Source organism: Giraffa tippelskirchi, chromosome 12 (genome assembly GCF_054371585.1).
Source record: "Giraffa tippelskirchi isolate mGirTip1 chromosome 12, T2T-mGirTip1v1.2.pri, whole genome shotgun sequence".
In the NCBI taxonomy this organism is placed as follows: domain Eukaryota; kingdom Metazoa; phylum Chordata; class Mammalia; order Artiodactyla; family Giraffidae; genus Giraffa; species Giraffa tippelskirchi.
In genome coordinates, this window is record NC_137286.1 from 117,252 (window position 1) to 140,067 (window position 22,816).

Genomic DNA, 22,816 nt, shown 5'->3' on the forward strand with positions numbered 1-22,816 from the left:
GGATCAGAGATGAAATTGCCAACATCCATTGGATCATAGAAAAAGCAAGAGAATTCCAGAAAAACATCTCCTTTATTGATTACGCCAAAGCCTTTGACTGTGTGGATCACAACAAAATGTGGAAAATTCTTCAAGAGATGGGAATCCCAGACCACCTGAACTGCCTCCTGAGAAATCTGTATGCAGGTCAAGAAGCAACAGTTAGAACCAGACATGGAACAATGGACTGGCTCCAAATGGGGAAAGGACTACGTCAAGGCTGTACATTATCACTCTGCTTATTTAACTATATGCAGATTACATCATGTGAAATGCTGGGCTGGATGAAGCACAAGCTGGAATCAAGGTTTCCAGGAGAAATATCAATAACCTCAGATATACAGATGACACCACCCTTTTGGCAGACAGTGAAGAGGAACTAAAGAGCCTCCTGATGAAAGTGAAAGAGGAGAGTGAAAAAGCTGTCATAAAACTCTACATTCAACAAACAAAGATCATGGCATCTGGTCCCATCACTTCACGGCAAATAGATAGGGAAACAATGGAAAAATAACAGACTTTATTTTTCAGGGCTCCAAAATCACTGCAGATGATGACTGCAGCCATGAAATTATCAGATGCTTGATCCTTGAAAGAAAATTTATGACCAACCTAGACAGCATTTTAAAAAGCAGAGACAATATTTTGCTGACAAAGATCTGTCTAGTCAAAGCTATGGTTTTTCCAGTAGTCATATATGGATGTGAGAGTTGGACCATAAAGAAAGCTGACTGCCAAAGAATTGATGCCTTTGAACTGTGGTGTTGGAGAAGACTCTTGAGAGTCCCTTGGACTGCAAGAAGACCAAACCAGTCAATCCTAAAGGAAATCAGTCCTGAATATTATTTACAAAGACTGATACTGAAGCTGAAACTCCAATCGTTTGGTAACATGATGCAAAGAACTGACTCATTGGGAAAGACCCTGATGCTGGGAGAGATTGAAGGCAGGAGAAGAAGGGGACGACAGAGAATGAGATGGTTGAATGGCATCACCAACTCAATGGACATGAGTTTGAGCAAGCTCTGGGCATTGGTGATGGACAGGGAAGCCTAGCATGCTGCAGTCCATGGGGTCACAAAGAGTCGGATATGACTCAGCAACTGAACAACAAGATGTGCTACAGGTATACAGTAGACTATTTCTCACTCATATAAAACTGCCACTGAAGTTAGGGAATTATGACACTGGTAGTCACAGGGATGGAGTTTGAAGGATCATACACTAAGGCAGAGGTAGAACATGGTGTATGAGGTAAGCTAAAAAAAAGATGTACGAGTCAACAAATTTCCAATTCTGAAAGAGACTCTGAGAATTCAAATCAAACAAATGGTTCCAGAAAAAAATTGAAGTGAAGGGATGGGATGCATTAGGAGGTCCATACCTAAATTGACAAGAAATCAATATACGTAACAAGTAACCCACAAGGAAAATCCTCTGCCTTCCTTCCTTCATTCCTTCCTTCTACGTATGCACAGAAATCTTTGTCTCTAAGAGACAATCCATAAAATTTATCTCCTATCTTCCTGCTTATATTCACAGAAAAGTGTATCTGATATAAATAACTCACATGGACCTGATGCTCACCACTCTGCTCTACCTTCTAAGGCATAAAGTTGGGGGGGGGGAGTAGAGATATCATAGAAAACTTGCATTCCAGTCCCTATGATGAAAAGGACATCTTTTTTTGGTGTTAGTTCTGGGAGGTCTTGTAGGTCTTCATGGACTCGGTATTTCAGCTTCTTCAGTATTAGAGGTTGGGGCATAGACTTGGACTACTTTGATATTGAATGAATTGCCTTAGAAATGAACAGAGTTCATTCTGTTGTTTTTGAGACTGCAGCCAAGTACTGCATTTCACATTCTTTTGTTGACTATCAGGGCTACTCCATTTCTTCTAAGGGATTCTTGCCCACAGTAGTGGATACAATGGTCATCTGAATTAAATTCACTCATTCCCATCCATCTTAGTTCACTTATTCCTCAAATGTTAATGTTCACTCTTGCCATCTCCTTCTTGACCACATCTAATTTACCTGGATTCATACACCTAACATTCCAGGTTCCTATGCAATATTGCTCTTTACAGCATCAGACTTAACTTCCACCCCCAGACACACCCACAACTGTTTCTGTTTTGACTTAGCCTTTTCATTCCTTCTGGATTTATTTCTTCACTCTTCTCCAGTAGCATATTGGGCACCTACCAACTAGGGGAGTTCATTTTTCAGTGTCATATCTTTTTGTCTTTTCATACTGTGCAGCTGAATATTAAATGCCAGCTGAATTGCTAGGCAGTTAATATTCAGGAAGATCCAGGTTTTTGTAGTTGTTCAGTTGCTAAGTCACGTCTGACTCTTTGTGACCCCGTGGACTGCAGCACGCTAGGCTTCCCTCTCCCTCACTGTCCCTGGGAGTTTGCTCAAACTCATGTCTGTCGAGTGGGTAAGGCCGTCCAACCGTCTCATCCTCTGCTGCCCCTTCTCCTCCCATCCTCAATCTTCTCTAGCATCAGGGTCTTTTCCAATGAGTCGACTCTTTGCCTCAGGTGGCCAAAAGATTGGAGCTTCGGCTTCAGTCCTTCCACTTCCAATGAATATTCGGGGTTGATTCCACAAGAACTTTCTCTCCAACACATACAAATTATTAGTACACCTCAGCTAAAGAAAAAGAAAAACTCAACAAAAATATCAGCCAAAGGTCTAAATGAATGTTTCTCTAAAGAAGTCATAGAGACGGTCATAAAGCACATGAAAAGATGCTCAGCATCACTAGTTCTTTGAGAAAGGCAAATCAAATGTAGAATGAGGCATCATCTCACATTGGTCAGAATAGCCACATCAAAGACCTACAACAATAATTTCTGCAGAGGGTGTGGAGAGAAAGAAACCCTTCTACACTGTTGGTGGGAATGTAAATCGGTACACCAATTAGGGAGAACATTATGGCAGTTCTTTTAAAAACTAAACACAGAAGTACCCAGTGACCCAGAAATACAACACCTAGAAGGAGATCCAGAAAAAAAATGCAAAATTTTAAAAGACACCTGCACTCCACAGATCACGGCAGCGCCGGGTACCACAGTCAAGACAAGGGAGCGACTTCACTGAGCAAGGACAGACAGACGGACACAGAGAATGAGGCACATATACACAATGCAATATTGCTCAGACATAAAGAAGGGTGAAATAATGCCATTTCAAGTTACAGGGAAGAAACTAGAGGAGATCAAACTAAGTGAAATAACTGAGAAAGGGAAAGTCAGATAATAGAGAGTATCACTTCTGTGGAATCTAAAAATGGATACAAATGAACGTCATTACAAAAGGCAAACAGTTTCACAGACTCAGAAACGTATGGAAAGGTGGCCAAATGGAAAGGCGGCAGGGGGTGGGGGAGTAATTAGCTGGCACAGACCAAGATTTACATGTCAAAACGGGTGCAGTTGTTGTTGTTCAGTTGCTCAGTCGTGTCCGACTCTTTGCAACCCCATGGACTGTAGCCAGCCAGGCTCCTTTGTCCATGGGAGTCTCTAGGCAAGAATACTGCAGTGGTTTGCCATTTTCTTCTCCAGGGGATCTTCCCAACCCAGGGATTGAGCCCAGGCCTCCTGAAAGTCTCCTGCATTGCAGGTGGATTCTTTTACCACTGAGCGAGCAGACAAGCCATAAAACAGGTGCTGACGGGCTCTAAATAGTCACAAACTTGACAGGGCTTTAAATGACATCTGCCCTCAAGAAATGTCCCAGGTATTTCATCAGAAAAGAATTCCAAAAGAAGCCATTTTCAAGAGGTAAATTGTACTCACAAAGTATAAAATAATAAAAGCACATGGAAAGATACTCCACACCAATCATTATTAAATCAATGCCAATCAAAACTACCATAAGGTATCACCTCACGCTGGTCACAGTGGCTATCATCAAAATGATCTACAAAAAATAAAGATAAAATAAATAAATAAAATAAAAGACCTGCAAAGAATATACAGAAAATGAAATCCTCCTACAAGCTTTTTGAGAATGTAAATGGTGAAGCCACTATGGAAAACAGTATGGAGCTTCCAAGAAACACAAGACATAGAGGTATCATATGACCCTGCAATCCCACTCGTGGGCTTAAGTCCAGAGAAAGTGAAGGGAAATTAGCTCAGTCGTGTCTGACCCTTTGCAAACCCATGGACTATACAGTCCATGGAATTCACTAGGCCAGAACACTGGAGTGGGCAGCCTTTCTCTTCTCCAGGGGATCTTCCGAACCCAGGGGTCAAACCCAAGTCTCCCTCACTGCAGGCGGATTCTTTACCAGCTGAGCCACAAGGGAAGCACAGATCCACAGAAAATCACCATCCAAAATGACACACGTCCCTTGATTTTCAGGGCAGCACTATTTCAATAGGCAAGACATGGAATTCACCAAAAGGTCCACTGACAGAATAATGAAGACTAGGGGGTACATCTATACCCTGGAATACTACTCAACCATAAAATAGAATGAAATAAGGATGCTGTCAGCAGCATGGATGGACTAAGAAATCATCACAGTAAGTGAGGGAACTCAGAGAGAAAGATAAATATGTGAGATATCACTTACAGGTGCAATCTATAAATTCATACCAATGACTTAATATACAAAACAGACTTCACAGCCTGAGAAAATCAAACTATGATTATCGAAAGAAAGTTAGAAAGAAGGGATAATTAAGAGTTTAGGATTAACTATACACACTAATATCTAACAAATTAATAATCAAATAGGACCTAGTAAATAGAACAGGGAACTCTACTGAACAGACTGTAATCATCTATAATACGAGGAAAAAAATGGAAAAAGAATAGATATGCTTCTATGTAAAATCCAATTAAGCTCCTGTACCGCTAAAACTAACAAAACAATGGAAGTCAACTTGACTCCAATAGAAAATAAAAATTAAATTACCTGAAATCCATCTGGGGAACCCCAGACAGTGGTGACCCTATAGATTAGATATGCGATATGCTATGACATTAATATGACACCACCAAAGGTTTTCACTCAGCAGAACACAGAGCAGCAACCCATTCAAAGGTTCCTGACCTCATGTGAATGTCCCAAGATGAAGAGAAGAAAAAGGACCACAGGTTAATCAGGGCAACACCCTCAATTCAGATGTTGGGAATCTCCGAGGGGCAGGAGCAGACACAGGGTCTCCAAGTACGGGATTCGGACCTACGGGGATGGGGTGAGACACACACAATCCCCGGACCCTGCATCTGGGGTCGCGTGACTCTTGGTTAGGACACCAGGTCTCTGCTGGCTGGGCCCCTAAGGCAGAAACGAGTGGGTTCCTGGAACCTCCTGGGATGGTGGAAAGAAGCATAGGGTCTCCTCTCCCCACACTTGTCCCAGGGAAGTCCTCCTCTCCCGCCCTTCTGTTTTGTCTGATACTGTTATTACAGCTGTCACGATAATGTTGAAGACACTACCTTGGTTCCAGCAGGCTCGGTCCTTCGTTTTCCGACTGAGGTGTTGAGAAAACACACCAGGCGCGGGGCTAGGAGACGAGGGGCAGGTCTGGTCTCTGCTGAGCAGGGACCGCCGACCGGAAGGCGATCACCATAGCAACCTCACCTGCTGCCGGTTGGTTTTCTGCCTCATCCCAGTACCCTGGAATCAATTTACCAGGTGACCCTGCCTTCCTACTCAAACTGAATGTGCTGGAAAATGGGACTAATTACCAGGTAGGCCACCTGAGGTGTCTCCGTGAGCCCCAGGGCAGGTGAACCTGGCAGGAGGAAAGACTAAGAGCCCTACTGCAGCCCTGACCCCTGCGAGGGCCACGGAACCCCACTCAGAGGAGGGCTCGGTACCCAGAGGAGCCCACCTCAGCTCCAGACCCCAGGCCTCTGAGCACTGACATTCAGACACAGGCACGGAGTTTTCCAGGACAGAGGACAGGCCCAGTCTGCACCCAGCTCTCCACGTCCTAGTGCACACAGAACACGGTCGGTGTCAATATTCTCACACTATTCCAACAGGCAAGACATGGAATCATTGTAGAAAGCACACAGTCTTGTCTAAACATAATCAGTGCAGACGGGATTGAAAAGTCAAGGTGTTCGTCATTCAGACATGTCTGACTGTTTGTGACCACATGGACGGTAGCCCTCCAGCCTCCTCTGTCCATGGGATTCTCCAGGCAAGAATACTGGAGTCGGTTGCCATTCCCTTCTCCAAGGGATATTCCCGATCCAGAGATCAAACCCAGGTCTCCTGCACTGCATGCAGATTCTTTACCATCTCAGCCACCAGGGAAGCCCCTAGACAAGACTTAGGGAGGTCTCAATCTACCATGTAGACAGAATGTGGTCAGGTTTAAACTAGCATAAGGTTGCTCTCCCTGGAGGCAAAGGTCACACACATGCAGGGTCTCTCATCGTTGGACAGGGGCCTCACCCTCATGTGGGAATTAGCAAGTAAGTTTCTTAAAGAAAAAACCATCACTGGGCTCCACATGTCACCCACATCAGGAAACTGAAAGAACCTTTGTCATTAAACACTTCAACAGGCAAAACCAAACCGTTACCAGTGTCTTTGGGCAAGTGGTGGTCAGGATCCAGGGATTTCTTAGAGTTGAGCCCAGGGTCCTGTACAGACAGACAGAAAGTGCCCTGATTCCATCACCCAAGGCTTCCAGGAGGAGGTAGCCACACTGGAAGGCTTCTAGAAAAGGGTATTCTTTATCACAATAAAAATTTTTGAAATTGAAAGCATATTAGTTAGTATTTGCCAACCTAAAATATTCTTAAAAGCCTGGCCCCCAGATCTTTGCGGTTCCCACTGGTTCCTTTGTGTTCAGATTGTCAGGGTAGAAACAATCCATCCTTTCAAATTAGTTTCCTCTAATTCTGTTTATTTGTTATTATATGAAGGAAAGGTCACACTTGAAAAAATACATCAGAAAATTCCTGCAAAAAGATTGAGTCGAGGAGCCCATAAGCTGCATGAACCCTGCCTTCTAACAGTTTCCTTTTGAAAGACTGAGGGTGGAAGAAGAGGGGACGACAGAGGACGAGATGGTTGGATGGCATCACCGACCTAATGGACATGAGTTTGAGCAAACTCGGGGAGATGGTGAAGGACAGGGAAGCCCAGCGTGCTGAAATCTATGGGGTCGCAAAGAGTTGGACACGACTGAGTGACTGAACAGCAACAAGCTTCCATTTTCTGCCTGGAGAAATCTGATAAAATAGGCATCCTGATTTTGTCACTTCTCTGTTCAAAGGCTGCTAAAATGAAATTGATCTTCATATCAACATGTAAGAATTTCTGGGTTTGGAGATGTCACACCAAGGTAAGAGGTGCTGGTGAAAATAGAACGCTACTAGTAGGCAAAACATTCTTAAAGCTTTGTTTCAAATTGGATTTAAATACGACGCTACATGGTTACATGAAGTATGAACCGAGAGTCTAAACATAGCAGGCAATATGTGAAAGCAAATTTGATGTCCCACATGTGAGAGTAAAAGCTGCTGGGTTTTGCAGGAGTCATGTACGGATGTGAGAGTTGGACCACAAAGAAGGCAGAGCACCGAAGAACTGATGCTTTCGAACTGTGGTGCTGGAGAAGACTCTTGAGAGTCCCTTGGACTGCAAGGAGATCAAACAAGTCCATCCTAAAGGAAATCAGTCCTGAATATTCATAGGAAGGACTGATGCTGAAACCACAGCTCCCATCCTTTGGCCACCTGATGTGCAAAGCCAACCCACTGGAAAAGACCATGATGCTGGGAAAGACTGAAGGCAAATGGAGAAGGGGATGACAGAGGAAGAGATGGTTCGATGGCATCACCAATTCAATGGACAGCAGTTTGAGCAATCTCCAGGAGATGGTGAAGGACTGGGATTCCTGGCGTGCTGCAGTCCATGGGGTCACAAAGAGTCAGACACAGCTTAGCAACTGAACAGCAACAACCACGTGAGAGTAACTGTTTCTTGTCAGATCTGCAGCTGGTATGTGCAAACTGGAGAGCACTCTCCAACACAGATTGTCTCTAAGTCTGATTAAGTGTGTCACAAGGGCCTGAATCAAAAGGTGATGTATTCATTCCAGGATGGAATAGAATGTTACTTTGAACAGTCTGTAAAACTTACACAGAGTCTGTAATCCACTCAAGATGTCAAATAATAAAACAGTTACATGAAATTTAAAGCCTCTTGGAAAGTTGTGTTCTAAACATTTCATAGATTTATTTTCATAATCATTTTTCACAGTGATAACACTTTAACTCCTCAGTTGCTGATGTTATTACCAACATAAACTTGTCCTCATGATTGTGGGAGATAAAGTTGATCCATTGTGATTGTTCTCTGGTCAAATGACTCCCGCAATTTCTAATTATGTTCTACATTCACAATAATTTTTTTTTATCCATCCAAGTCTACTTCTCAGATCTTCATGTATACCAAATAATAGATACCTGGTGAGTTCAGATTATATTAAACACTCTTTCCATAGCTTTTCCCATGTCAACTGAATCAGAACAAGGTGAAGCAGGAAGAAGAGTTGAAATTTTCAATGATTCCTAAGGCCTCTAAAAAAACATTAGACAGAAATCCTAGCCTTTACTGGTCTATACGAAAGAATTACAATGTGCCTTTTTCGTGAAATTGCAACAATTGACTAGCTAGAGTTGCAATAAGTTGGAATTATGCTTGAAATGATTTGAGATGAAACAGTTTGGATGTGGGCATGTGAGGATATATATAGCATGATACATACTTAAGGAGGTATCAACAGGTATGAATCCATAAATTGATGAGGTATACTTTGTAAACAAAGATGACACATTGAACTTGTTTTCACTATCTGACCCTTCCAGAATTTGCCATCATCTACTGACTCCCCTGTGGACTTGGTTTATTGCCACCAGATTAAAACTAGTTACAGGAAGCTTTGTTCTCTTTGTTTGAAATTGTTTATGTTTCTCTCTCCTAGGATGCTCTTATAAATGCCACTATCTGTATCACTTATTTTGTCTATAAGGTTGTCTCTTGCATTTTCCACTGTGTAACCATCTTCCATGTATACAGATATTTATATGTCTATGTATATAAATATCTATATGTATCTATAATAATTTATATCTGTATGTACATAGAGATTTATGTCTATGTATATAGATATTTATGTCTCTGTGTATCAAGGTATTTATATATCTATATATCTATGCATATAGACATTTATATACCTATGTGCCTAGACATTTATAATTATGTACACTTATGTACACACAACTAGATGTTTTACCAGTGTAACAGGGCCTGGCGAAAAGGGAACACTCCTACAAAAAGAGTCAGACATGACTTGGCGACTGAACAACAAAATAGAAAATGCACTCGGTTCACCTGCCACCAACAACACATAGTATCTCAGTGTTACTACAATATAAAATAAAGGTTCATTTAAAAAAAGAATGCCCAGGGGGACTTCCTTGCAGTTTACTGGTTAAGATTCTGTTCACCAATGCAGAGGGCGAAGGTTCGATTCTTCGGCGGGGAACTAAAGATCCCACAAGCCGCATGGCATGGCCAATAAATAAAATTATTAAAATAAATAAATAAGAATGTTCAGGAAGAACACACAGGCTTTTGGGTGTTTCTTCAGGTACGTTCCATATTAAATTACAGTCCTGAGTTAAAACTCGAAAGCTTTCATTTCCAAGGAATCACAACAGGGCATGAAAGAATCCTGCCGCCTTGTGGCCATTCCCTGCAATAGCAACCTTACGAGTTTTGCTTATGAGTACCTCTTTGTTCTTCAGTCCCCAGGTCGTGACCCACACTTTCCTCTCTAGGACGTGACGCCGCCTCTCACTGCTCCCAGGCGTCTTTCCTCTCTAGGATGTCACGCCGCCTCTCACTGGTCGGTGACGTCTTTCCTCTCTAGGACCTGACGCCGCCTCTCACTGATCCCTGAGGTCGTCCTCTCTAGGACCTCAAGCCACCTCTCACTGATCCGTGACGCCTTTCCTCTCTAGGACCTGACGCCGTCTCTCAATGATCCATGACGTCTTTCTGCGACGTGTTTCCTCTCTAGGACGTGACGTCTTTCGTCTCTAGGACCGTACGCCACCTCTCACTGATCCCTGAGGTCGTCCTCTCTAAGACCTCAAGCCACCTCTCACTGATCCGTGACGCCTTTCCTCTCTAGGACCTGACGCCGTCTCTCAATGATCCATGACGTCTTTTTGTGACGCCTTTCCTCTCTAGGACGTGACACCGCCTCTCACGGCTCCGTGACGTCTTTTCTCTCTAGGACCGGAAGCCGCCTCTCACTGATCCCTGAGGTCGTCCTCTCTAGGACCTCACGCCACCTCTCACTGGTCCCTTATGCCTTTCCTCTCTAGGACCTGACGCCGTCTCTCAATGATCCATGACGTCTTTCTGCGACGTGTTTCCTCTCTAGGACGTGACGTCTTTCGTCTCTAGGACTGTACGCCACCTCTCACTGATCCCTGAGGTCGTCCTCTCTAGGACGTCACGCCACTTCTCACTTGTCCGTGATGTGTTTCCTCTCTAGGACCTGATGCCGCCTCTCACTGGTCTCTGAGGTGTCCTCTCTAGAACTTGATGGGGGGGGGTTCTGTCACTGATCCCTGACGTCTTTCCTCTCTAGGAAGTCACGCCACTTCTCACTGGTCCGTGACGTCTTTCCTCTCTAGGAGCTGACGCCACCTCGCACAGCTCCCTGACGTTTTTCCTCTCTAGGTGCTCACGCCACTTCACACTGGTCCGTGACGCCTTTCCTCTCTAGGACCTGACGCCTCCTCTCACTGGTCTCTGAGGTCGTCCTCTCTAGGACCTGATTGGGGGGCGGGGTTCTCTCACTGATCCCTGAGGTCATCCTCTCTAGGACATGACACCACCTCTCACTGATCCCTGACGTCTTTCCTCTCTAGGACGTCACGCCACTTCTCACTGGTCCGTGACGTCTTTCCTCTCTAGGACCTGACGCCGTCTCTCAATGATCCATGACGTCTTTCTGTGACGTCCTTCCTCTCTAGAACCGGACGTCGCTTCTCACTGATCTCTGAGGTCGTCCTCTCTAGGACGTTACACCGCCTCTCACGGCTCCGTGATGTCTTTCCTCTCTAGGACCAGACGCCGCCTCTCACTTATCCCTGAGGTCGTCCTCTCTAGGACCTGACGCCGTCTCTCAATGATCCATGACGTCTTTCTGTGACGTCCTTCCTCTCTAGAACCGGACGCCGCCTCTCACTGATCCCTGACGCCTTTCCTCTCTAGGACGGGACGCCGCCTCTCACTGATCCCTGAAGTCTTTCCCCTCTAGGATCTGACGCCGCCTCTCACTGCTCCGTGACGTCTTTCCTCTCTAGGACGTGACGCCACTTCTCACGGCTCCTTGACGTCTTTCCTCTCTAGGACCAGACGCCGCCTCTCACTGATCCCTGAGGTCGTCCTCTCTAGGACCAGACGCCGCCTCTCACTGATCTCTGAGATCGTCCTCTCTAGGACCGGACGCCGCCTCTCACTGCTCCGTGATGTCTTTCCTCTCTAGGACCGGACGCCGCCTCTCACTGATCCCTGAGGTCCTCCTCTCTAGGACCGGACGACGCCTCTCACTGATCCCTGCGGTCTTTCTCTCTAGGACGTGACGCTGCCTCTCACTGATCCCTGACGTCTTTCCTCTCTAGTACTGACACGGCCTCTCACTGCTCCCTGACGTCTTTCCTCTCTAGGACCTGACGCTGCCTGTGACCGGCCCTGACTTGTTTCCTTTTTCTATGCCCTTTGACAGCCCCCTTAAGGTCCTCTCCGCAGACCCCGTGCACCGCCGCTCGTCCACTTACGACTCCCCACTCCAGGTCCGCTTGACTGCTCCCCTCAGGGTCCTCTCCGCGTACCACCCCCACCCCGCACCCAGGTTCTCTCCGTGGGTCCCCCCAGGTCCTCTCATCGGCCAGAATCGGGTCGCCAGTTTCTCTCGACGGCCCGCCGCTGGTCCCCTCTCGTCGCCTGCCAATGGTCCTCTCATTGGCCCAATTCTGGTTCTCACTACTCCCTGACATCGGTCCTCACTATTTCACGTCTCTGGACCTCACTACGACCTGACTCTGGTCCTCGCTATGCCCTTACTCTGGACCTGACTACACTTTCAACCCTGTCTCTGGTCCTCACTTGGGCCTGACTCTAAAAGAACTGTTAAAATATGCCATACAATACCTACATAAACAGAGTGAAGTTATTTCAAACACAGATACAGATCACTTCAAAGCAAAGGAACTCAGAAGCACCTTCCAGATGAGATTTCCTGTAATGAACAAACACCAAAATGAGAGCCAAGATTATCCTAAGTCTACAGAACCACAGAGTGCATGCCAGCGAGTTATCACACAGTCTGAGTTCTTGAAACACCCCAAGTGCTACTTTCCTAGTTTCCCAGATTAATTCCTTGGACATTTGGAACAGTCCAGACAGGATGGAGAGAGGATTGTCCTCAAGGCAGAGTTGGTCTTGGCAGCGGCTAAGGCAGTCCCTCTTCACTGTCTGCTCCTGCCCTGGAGTTCCAATTGCTAGATGGGGTATGACTCAGTCTCAGCCTTTCCAGTCAAGAATGCCAGGTGATCTGCCCTCTAATGGAATTCTCCAACCTTCCACTCTTGAAAGAGGCTGGCATGGAGAAAATCTTGGGGCATCTGATCAAGTCAGAGGACCCACAGGGGCCATCCCCAAGTCAGCCCGACAGTGAGCACCAAATCTGATCCCAAAACGCCACGTCTGTACACCTGTGCTAAACCGAATCTCAGAGATAGTTCCAGGTGAAGTAGAAAAGCATAGCTATACTGCTTTGCTAGCAAAGAGGGACACAGAAAACTCATGCCCTCAAACACTGCCCCAAGGCAGGAGGACTTGCTTAGGAGTTTTATAGCTATGGGCTTCCCTGGTAGCTCAGCTGGTAAATAATCTCTGTGTAACGCAGGAGACCCTGGTGCAATTCTTGGGTTGGGAAGACTCCCTGGAGAAGGGATAGGCTACCCACTTTATTATTCTTGGGCTTCCCTGGTGGCTCAGCTGGTGCAGAATCCACCTGCAATGCGGGAGACCTGGATTTGATCTCTGGGTTGGGAAGATGCCCTGAAGAAGGGAATGGCTACCCACTCCACTATTCTGGTCTGGAGAATTCCATGGATTGTATAGTCCATGGGATCACAAAGAGTCAGACTGAGTGACTTTCACTTTATAGCAATGGTTAAAGGGCAGAGTTGTTGTAAGGATTAGGGTGTATACAGGGCCTGAACTCCCTTCACCTGACCTCAGGTGGTCTCTTGGTGAGCTTCTCTGGAATGAAGAATGCTACAATTTTCCATTTTGCTGGAGAGGATGTTTCAGCTCAGTTCAGTCGCTTAGTCGTGTCCGAGTCTTGGCGACCCCATGAATTGCAGCACGCCAGGCCTCTCTGTCCTGAGAGGATGTTTAGTTGGGTAAAAAGTTTAGAGATATTTTTGCGTGTATCCCTTTTGACAGAAACAGGACCCTGACCCAAGACAGAATACTCTTTCTTGAGTGCTCTTTCGTTCTCCCTGCATCCCCTTCCTTCCCTGATTAGCACCTCTTCCAGTCTGCCCTTTGGAGCTCAGGGTAGGTCATGGAGCCGGGAGTCTATTCCCAACAAAGAAACAGGGGACATGGGAAAGGCTTCTGGGCCCAGGAGCCCCACAGGGTCCTGCTCGATTTCACTACCAGGTCCTGGACCTACACTAACTATGGCCCTGAGCTGTCCATGATGGCCTGAGCTTTCTTTCCCAAACTGTCCTCTGAACTCTCTTCCTAACTAAGGCCCTGATGCTGGTTTTAACGAACACCCTGACAATATCCCTGGGACAAATGGTCTAAAGTGTCTTTTACTAAGGTCTTCAGTTTTCTCTGAGGCCCTGACACGCTCCCTAATTAAGCCCTTAACTCTGTATTTAAGTGTCGGCCTGATACACTCCCTCTCTCAGCCACTGAAGATGCAACTCTGATGCTCTCCCTCACTTCAAGGCACTAAGGATTGAAGGAGTCTCTACCTGAGGGGCTGGTACTGTCTGTAACCAATTTTCTGACTCTTTCCCTAACTAACATCCTCATTTTGCCTCTAAATAACACCCTCAGACTCATCCTAATGCCCTGATGGTGTCCCTAATAGCCTTCAGTATCCCTACTTTTGCCATGATCCTGTCCGTAACTAAGGCCCTGAATATGTACTGAAGTAGGTCTCTGATGCTGTCCCTAACTAACACCCTGACACTGGTCACAACTATGAGCCTGACGCTGGCCCTATTAAGGTCCTGAGGTGCTGCTAAGTAACAGCCTGAACTTCTTTAAGGCCCTCAAGTTATCTCTAACTGAAGCCTTGAAACTGTCTTTAAGCCCCAGACACTGTCCCTAGCTAAGGCCCGAACTATACTTTATGAAGGCCCTAAGCCTGTCCCTAACTCTGACACTGCCCCTAATTGAGGCCATGATACTGCCCCTTATAGCCTAAGCTGTCACAAAATAACACCCTGATCCTATTACTAAGGCCCTGACTATGTCCCTAAGAAAGTCACTAAAGTGCATCTAACAGCCTGAACTATCTCTTACTTAGGCCATGAAGTTATCTCTGAGGTCCTAACAAGGTCCCTAATTAAGGCCCTGTTGCTGGCCCTAACTAATGTCCTGCTGCTGAATCTGAGTCCCTGCTGCTCCACCTGTTATCCTTTGCCCTACCAACAGAGTTTTGCCAAGAGAACACACTGGTCATAGCAAACACCCTCTTCCAACAACACAAGAGAAGACTCTATGGTCAATACTGAAATCAGATTGATTATATCCTTTGCAGCCAAAGATGGAGAAGCTCTATACAGTCAGCAAAAACAAGACTGGGAGCTCAAATCATAAACTGAGCCATAAAACTGTGGCTCAGATCATCAACTCCTTATTGCCAAATTCAGACTTAAATTTAAGAAAGTAAGGAAAACCACTAGACATTTAGGTCAGCAGTGACCACAGGACTAGGAAATGCCAAAGAATGTTCAAGTTCAGTTCAGTTCAGTTCAGTCGCTCAGTCATGTCCGACTCTTTGAGGTAGTTTGAGCATTCTTTGGCATTGCCTTTCTCTGTGATTGGAATGAAAACTGACCTTTTCCAGTCCTGTGGCCTCTGTTGAGTTTTCCAAATTTGCTGACATATTGAGTGTAGCACTTTCACAGCATCATCTTTTAGGATTTGAAATAGCTCAACTGGAATTCTATCACAATTGCACTCATCTCACCTGCTAGCAAAGTAATGCTCAAAATTCTCTAAGCCAGGCTTCAACAGTACGTGAACCATGAATGTCCAGATGTTCAAGCAGAATTTGGAAAAGGTAGGGAACCAGAGACCAAATTGCCAACATCTGTTGGATCATCAAAAAAGCAAGAGAGTTCCAGAAAAATATCTACTTCTGCTTTATTGACTACACCAAAGCCTTTGACTGTGTGGATCCCAACAAACTGTGGGAAATTCTTAAACAGATGGGAATACCAGACCACCTGACCTGCCTCCTGAGAAGTCTGTATGCAGGTCAAGAATCAACAGTTAGAACTGCACATGGAACAACAGACTGGTTCCAAATCAGGAAAGGAGTATGTCAAGGCTGTATATCGTCACCCTTCTTATAACTTCTATGCAGAGTACATCATGCAAAATGCCAGGCCAGATAAAGCACAACCTGGAATCAAGATTTCTGGGAGAAATAACAATAACCTCAGATATACAACGACACCAGCCTTATGGCAGAAAGCAAAGAAGAACTAAAGAGCCTCTTGATGAATGTGAAAGAGGAGAGTGAAAAAATTGGCTTAAAACTCAACATTCAGAAAAATAAGATCATGGCATCGGGTACCATCACTTCATGGCAAATAGATGGGGAAACAATGTAAACAGTGACAGACTTTATTTTGGGGGGCTCCAAAATCACTGCACATGGTGACTGCAGCCATGAAATTCAAATACACTTGCTCCTTGGAAGAAAAGTTATGACCAACCTAGACAGCATATTAAAAAGTAGAGACGTTACTTTGCCAACAAAGGTCCGTCTAGTCAAAGCTACGGTTTTTCCAGTTTTAATGTATGGATGTGAAAGTTGGACCATAAAGAAAGCTGAGCACTGAAAAATTGATGCTTTTGAACTACAGTGTTAGAGAAGACTCTTGAAAGTCCCTTGGACTGCAAGGAGATCCAATCAGTCCATCCTAAAGGAAATCAGTCCTGAGTATTCATTGGAAGGGCAGATGCTAAAGCTGAAACTCCAACACATTAGCCACCTGATGCAAAGAACTGACTCATTTGAAAAAAAAAACCCTGATGCTGGGAAAGATTGAAGGCAGGAGAAGGGGACGAGATGACGGAGGATGAGATGGTTGGATGGCATCACTGACTCGATGGACGTTAGTTTGAGCCAGCTCTGGGAGTTGGTGATGGACAGGGAAGCCTGGTGTGCTGCAGTCCATGGGGTTGTAAACAGTTGGTCCCGACTGAGTGATTGAACTGAACTGAACTTGCACCAATTCAGGAGGTGACTCAGTTTTCCCAGGTATCTTTCAATTACACACGAATGCATGGCATATATTAAACCTCCGATTGTTTTTCTCCAGTTCATCTCCCTTTCATTATGAGGATCTCAATGAAGAACATCAACGGATAGATATAACGCAACACAATAGTATTCAGAGATACAAGGGAATGAACTACCAACCCATTTATTAAAAAAGCATGAATCTAACACTTACATTACTAAGTGAAGGAATCCAGCCTCAAGTGCTACACACTGTACAAACTTATCAGACATTCTAGAAAAGGCAAAACAGACATGATAAACAGTTTATGGAATATGTGGTTGAAATATTTCACATGGTATTGTAGTGATGAATACCTGCCACTACGCATTTGTCTACGCACATATATTTTTGTTTTTATAACCCAACAAGTAAATTATTGCCTATTCAAATTTATTTATTTATGCTATGGGAGTCTCAAAGACTGGAATGCAGAATTTAACAAAGAATCTAACTGACTGAGAAATGTATGAAAAACTTCAGGACTTCCCTGGTGGTCCAGTGGTTAAGACTCCACGTTGCCAATGTAGGAAAGGTGGGTTCAATACCTGATCAGGGAACTAAAATCCCACATGCCATATAGCACAGCCAAGAGAATTTTTTAAAAAAAAGAAGAAAAAGAAAAAACCCACTCTTAGTGGTAGGACAAAATGAGCTGACCTAAGTTCACTGTGGAAATGAATGGAATCTGCAGGTCAAAGGCAAAATGTACCATGCACAAACAATGGACTCTGTAAGTTCTTTCCTATGGGAGGTTGTAGCTAACAGGACTGGAACTACTGTATCAGTCATCGAATGGAACAAGCACTGGACTTGATAAATGACAAGTAGTGGAAGCCAGGTTTCTTAATCCCTGGAGTGGGAAGTTACAGGAAGACAAAGGGAGACAGTTACAATACCTGTGTCATAACAGATCAGGAGACATAATTATAAACTATCTTTAGCCTAATACAGAAACACATAGCTCCCTGTGAAAATCTTCATAACTGTGTGTATGCACAGTCTGGGATACATGCATATGTATTTTCATGCATTGTCTGCTGAGAATAGTAAGTTCCCACATGCAAGTTTTTATTACCATTCTCTAATAAAAAGGAATAAGAGTTCTTTAAATATGTGGCTGATACTAGGACTGAGACAGTAAATATGTAAAGCAAGATAATCTTAAAATATGAGAAAGAAGTACCAAAAAAATCCCATGAAAGCTGAATTATGTAAAATAAAAACAGGAGAGCATGGAAAAAGCTCTCAATGGCCAAAGCAAGAATAAACTAAGCAGTCTAATAACATAATGCTGGATTATAACCAAAAATTTAAAATAATTTTCATGTCTCCAAACTTGTTTTAAAAAAAAGTTACATAGGTTTTACGAGTAGTGTTGAATAAAAATCTCTATGCAGAAAGATTCTAAACAATTGATACAGACACTCAGCTGTCCATCAAGTATGTGAAGCTAACTCCCCTCTCCTCAAGTGCGGGTCCTGCATTCTGACTTCCTCTGTAATAAGGCGCACAGGACGGACATGGGGAAAACCGACAATAAAGACAAATAACAAATGTTGGCCAAAATGTACAGAAATTGGAACTCCAACTTTACTTGTGGAGATGTAAAATGGTACAATCAATGTATGTAAAACTTCAGCATTTTCTCAAAAATATAGAAATGTAATTATCATATGTTTTGGAAGCTCCACTCCTACACATACATACAAATAATTTAAAATAGGTGTTCAAATATAAAGTTGTACACCAATATTCATAGCAGCACTGTTCTCAACATCCCAAGGTGAAAACAACGAAAATGTCCACCAACAGGTGAATGAATAGGCACAATAAGGTAGCTCCATCCATAGATGCATTCCTCTGCCATATAAAGGAATATAGTAAAATAGAGCCGCAGCTGCAGAAAACAGTAGGGGGCTCCTCAAAAACAAACACAGAGTTAACATAGAATCCATCAATTCCGGTCCAGGGAATACACCCATAATATTTAAAACCAAGAACTGGAACAGTATCGTATCCCATATTCATAGAAGCGTTATTCACAGTAGCCAAAAGGTGGAAGCAACACAAGCGTTCCACAGATGAATGGATAAGCACAGTGTAGTATATACACAATGGAACATGATTCAACCTTTAAAAACAAGACAACTCTCACACATGCTCTAATGTGAATGAACCTTCAAGTCATCATGTGAAGTTGAAACAAGGCCGACACAAAAGGAAAGATGTTCTATGATTCCACCAGTACGAGATATCCATATAGGACAAATTCCAAGTAGAATAAGGTAGCCAGGGATTGAGGGTGGTGAGTGTTTAATGGTCACAGTGTCACTTCGGGGAAAGGAAAAGATTCTGGAGATAAATGGTGAGGATATTTTTACAACGTGAGTGCAGTTAATGCTAGAGAAGTGCATACTTAACATGACTCAGATGATAAATATTATATGTTTGTAATCACAATTAAAAAATGATACAGGTTACAACATGGAAAAGCACTGAAAACATCTTCAGTGAAAGAAGCCACACAGAAAAAGCCACGCAGATCATAGTCATCTTGTCACTTTAAATCCATGGAAGTTTTTAACATGAGGGAAAGCCCCAGTGGTGGTCCCAGAAAAAGAAAACTGCGTTAGAATGGAGAAAGACATTTGCACAAAGTCTGGGCAGCTGATGCAAGTTGAAGCGGTCCTATGGATAGGATTGTAATGTGGACACCATAACTATCCCCCATTTGGGAGTTATGGGCTGGTTCCCTGGGAAAGTGACCCTATTTGGGGTAAAACACATTGCATTTTTTGGTGTAAATATAGAAAACCACTATTTAAACTTGACACTTTTGAAATTTTACTAGAAAGTAAATTGCTTTTCAGTACAACCATGTAAGTCACATGCCAGAAAATCAGAGATGGCATCAAACATTGCAATAGAGTCCAAGACTTAACCAGACCAGATTCAACTAAAGTAGTGATGCTAACTGCCTTGTAGTAGTCCACATGGTATTAAAAGTCACCGTAGGAGGAGTAGCCACCATGCCTTGGGTACTGTGGATGGCCCTGATGGAACTGAAACTATGAGATGTCTGAATTCTAGTTTTCCACGTAACACCACACCAAAGCAACTGTCAGAACTATAAAGTGAATTCAGGGACTTCCCTGGCAGTCCAGTGGTGAAGATTCTGCGTATCCACTGCAGGGGATACGGGTTTGATCCTTGGTCAGAGAACTAAGATCCAACATGCTGAGTTGCATGGCCAAAAAATAAATCAGTAGAACTGCAAGATCATGTGTGATTCTCTACACTAATAATGAACTATCAGAAAGAGAAATCAAGAAAATAATCCCCTGTACCATTGCATCCCCCCAAAACTAGAAATTTAATGAAGGACTTGAAAGAGCTGCAAGCTAAAAACTGCCAGACATAGTGCTCAATTAAACTGAGCAGATATGAAAAGATATCCCATGCTCATGGGTGACAATGCTGTTAAAATCTCCATTCTAACTAAAGTAACGTACACATTCATGCAATCACTACCAACATCTCATTGACATTTTTCACAGAAATAAAAACAATGTTAACATCCGTGTGGAACCACAAAGGACCCAGAAGAGCCAAAGTGACCGTGAGAAAGGAGAACAGGCTGGCAGCACCTCCATCCCTGACTTCAATCTACATTACGCACCTAAAGGCACCACAAGACGGGTGGAACTGTATCAGAAACAGGCACAGATACCAGAGAGCCCAGCAATAAATCTACAGGTTCATGGTAATCAATTTACAAGAAAGGAGCTAAGAACACACACCCAGGAAAGGAGAGTCCCCTCAATAAACTATGCTGGGAAAAATGGACACCAAACACCAAGGAACAACACTGGACACCATTCTATACCACAGACAAAAACTGACTAAAAACCCACAACTTTCCACATCAAGCCCTAACTCTCCTGGGTCCTCTGAAGACAGACACTCAGCAACAGTCACACACAGAAAGTTTCTTCCCAATTTTCCTCACCTTCTCCTTCAGCAGCACCACCTCCCTGCAGGTTCTGAGGAAACCAGACTCCTGTCAGACTCGACTGAACCCCACAATGCACCAAAGATGAAGCCCCAGCAGGTCCTGAGGAAACCAGGCTCCCGTCAGCCTCAACTGAACCCCACAATGTCCCAAAGCCAAAGCCCTAATGGGTCCTGAGGGGCCAGACACCCATCACCCTAGATTGAACCCCAAAATGTATCAAAGCTCAAAACCCAGTGGGTTCTGAGAAGACCAGAATCCCGTCAGCTTAAGCTGAACCCCACAACATCCCAAAGCCAAAGCCCTAGTGGGTCCTCAGTGGCCAGACCCCCGTCTCCCTGAACTAAACCCCACAATGTCCCAAAGCTGAAATCCCAGTGGGTCCTGAAAAGACCAGACTCCTGTCAGCCTGAACTGAACCCCACAAGGTCCCAGAGCTGAAGCACCAGCAGGTCCTGAGGAGACCAGACTTGCATCAGCCTGAACTAACCCCACAATGTCCCAAAGCCAAAGCCATAATGTGTCCTGAGGGGCCATACTCCCATCACCCTGGATTGAACCCCAAAATGTATCAAAGCTGAAGCCCCAGTGGGTGCTGAGGAGACCAGACTCCCATCAGCTTGCACTGAACACCACAATGTCCCAAAGCTGACGCCCCAGTGGGTGCTGAGGAGACCCATCTCCTGTCAGCCTGAAGTGAACCCCACGATGTCCCAAAGCCAAAACCTGAGCAGGTCCTGAGGAGACCAGAATCCCTTCAGCCTGAACTGAACCCCACAAGGTCCCAAAGCTGAAACTCTAATGGGTCCTGAGGAGACCAGACTCCTGTCAGCAGCCACAGGCAGCCAGGTGCTCAGTCACAGCGGGAGTTTCGCTTGCGGTGGGAGTGGGTCAGGGAGGCGGGCTCCTCGCTCCCTGCCAGCCAATGAGAATGCAGATCAAGCCTCCCTCACTCGCGCAGGCACAGCTAAGTGGAGACTCCGCCCCTCAGGGCAGTTCCACTAGGTCCATTAAACTATGGAAATTCAAACCGAAATATTGCCAATATCCAAAACTTCTCCAAAATAGTTAAAGAATAATTAACTTGACACTATAGAATGAAATGTAGTCACCAAATTCACTCAAATTTATTAACAGACATTTAAATTTTGAAACTGTCAAAACTGTGGACATAAACATAGAAAATCTACATGCCCCAGGGTTTGGCCTGTGTATCATGAGCTTTGAGTTTTAACACACAAGCTGTCAGTCCACAGAAGAAAAATATTGTGGACTTTATAGAAATAAAGATGTCTATTCTGAAAGACCTCATTCGGAAAATCAAAATACAAGCGGCAAACTGGGAGAAAAATATTTGCAAAATTCATATCTGATACAGGATTTGAACACAAAATAGACAAAGACCTCTTGAACAACCCTATAAACAATAAGTAAAGATCTGAACAGACACCCAGGCAAAAAAACTTATACAGACACTCAACATCATACACCATTAGGGAATTACAAATTAAAGTCACAAGCTATCACACTACACATATTAGGACTGCTAAACTCTAAATATATGACAATACCAACTGCTGGAGGCTGAGGACTAGCAGGAATGCTCCCTCACTGCTGGTGGGATGCATGCACAGCCACCTTGTAACACAGTTGGGCAGTTTTCTCCAAAGCTAAACAAACCTCACCTTGGGATCCAACAATCGTACTTCCAGTATTTAGGAAACTGCTTTGAAAAATCCATGCCCAAATGCAAACAAAGATGAATTTAGGCACAGCATCACTATCCAAAATAGTTAAAACTTGAAGTAATCAGGGTATCCTTCAATAGATGAATGTATAATCAAATTTGGTATATCGATGTCAAAGCAAGTAGAACATGCCACCCCAAAGTATGCCTCTCTGCTGCGAGGTTTGCTTAAGTCCACTTCCATGAAAAAAAAAAAAAGAGGAATCTCAAGAAAATATATAGCAATTGCTGTTTTGTGATGGATATTTACAACAGAAAAATCTCTGCATGTAAGGGTTGTCCCTGTTTGCACCAGAAATAAAAGGATCATTAAAACTCAAATAACTTATCAATGGAGAGGTCCCGACTTAAATCTATAAACAATCATACCCTTCTTTACTGTGTTTTGTATAATTA

At 44.1% G+C, this 22,816-nt stretch overlaps 1 protein-coding gene across 1 annotated transcript in view; it reads left to right on the forward strand.

Annotated features, from left to right (window-relative positions):
- LOC145530128 (histone-lysine N-methyltransferase PRDM9-like) overlaps positions 1-22,816 on the forward strand; it is a 56,499-nt gene that overhangs the window by 25,458 nt on the left and 8,225 nt on the right. Inside the window, 2 exon segments of the mRNA XM_081550948.1 lie at positions 1,250-1,269; positions 11,781-11,906. Of these exon segments, the coding sequence (XP_081407074.1) occupies positions 1,250-1,269; positions 11,781-11,906 (146 nt within the window).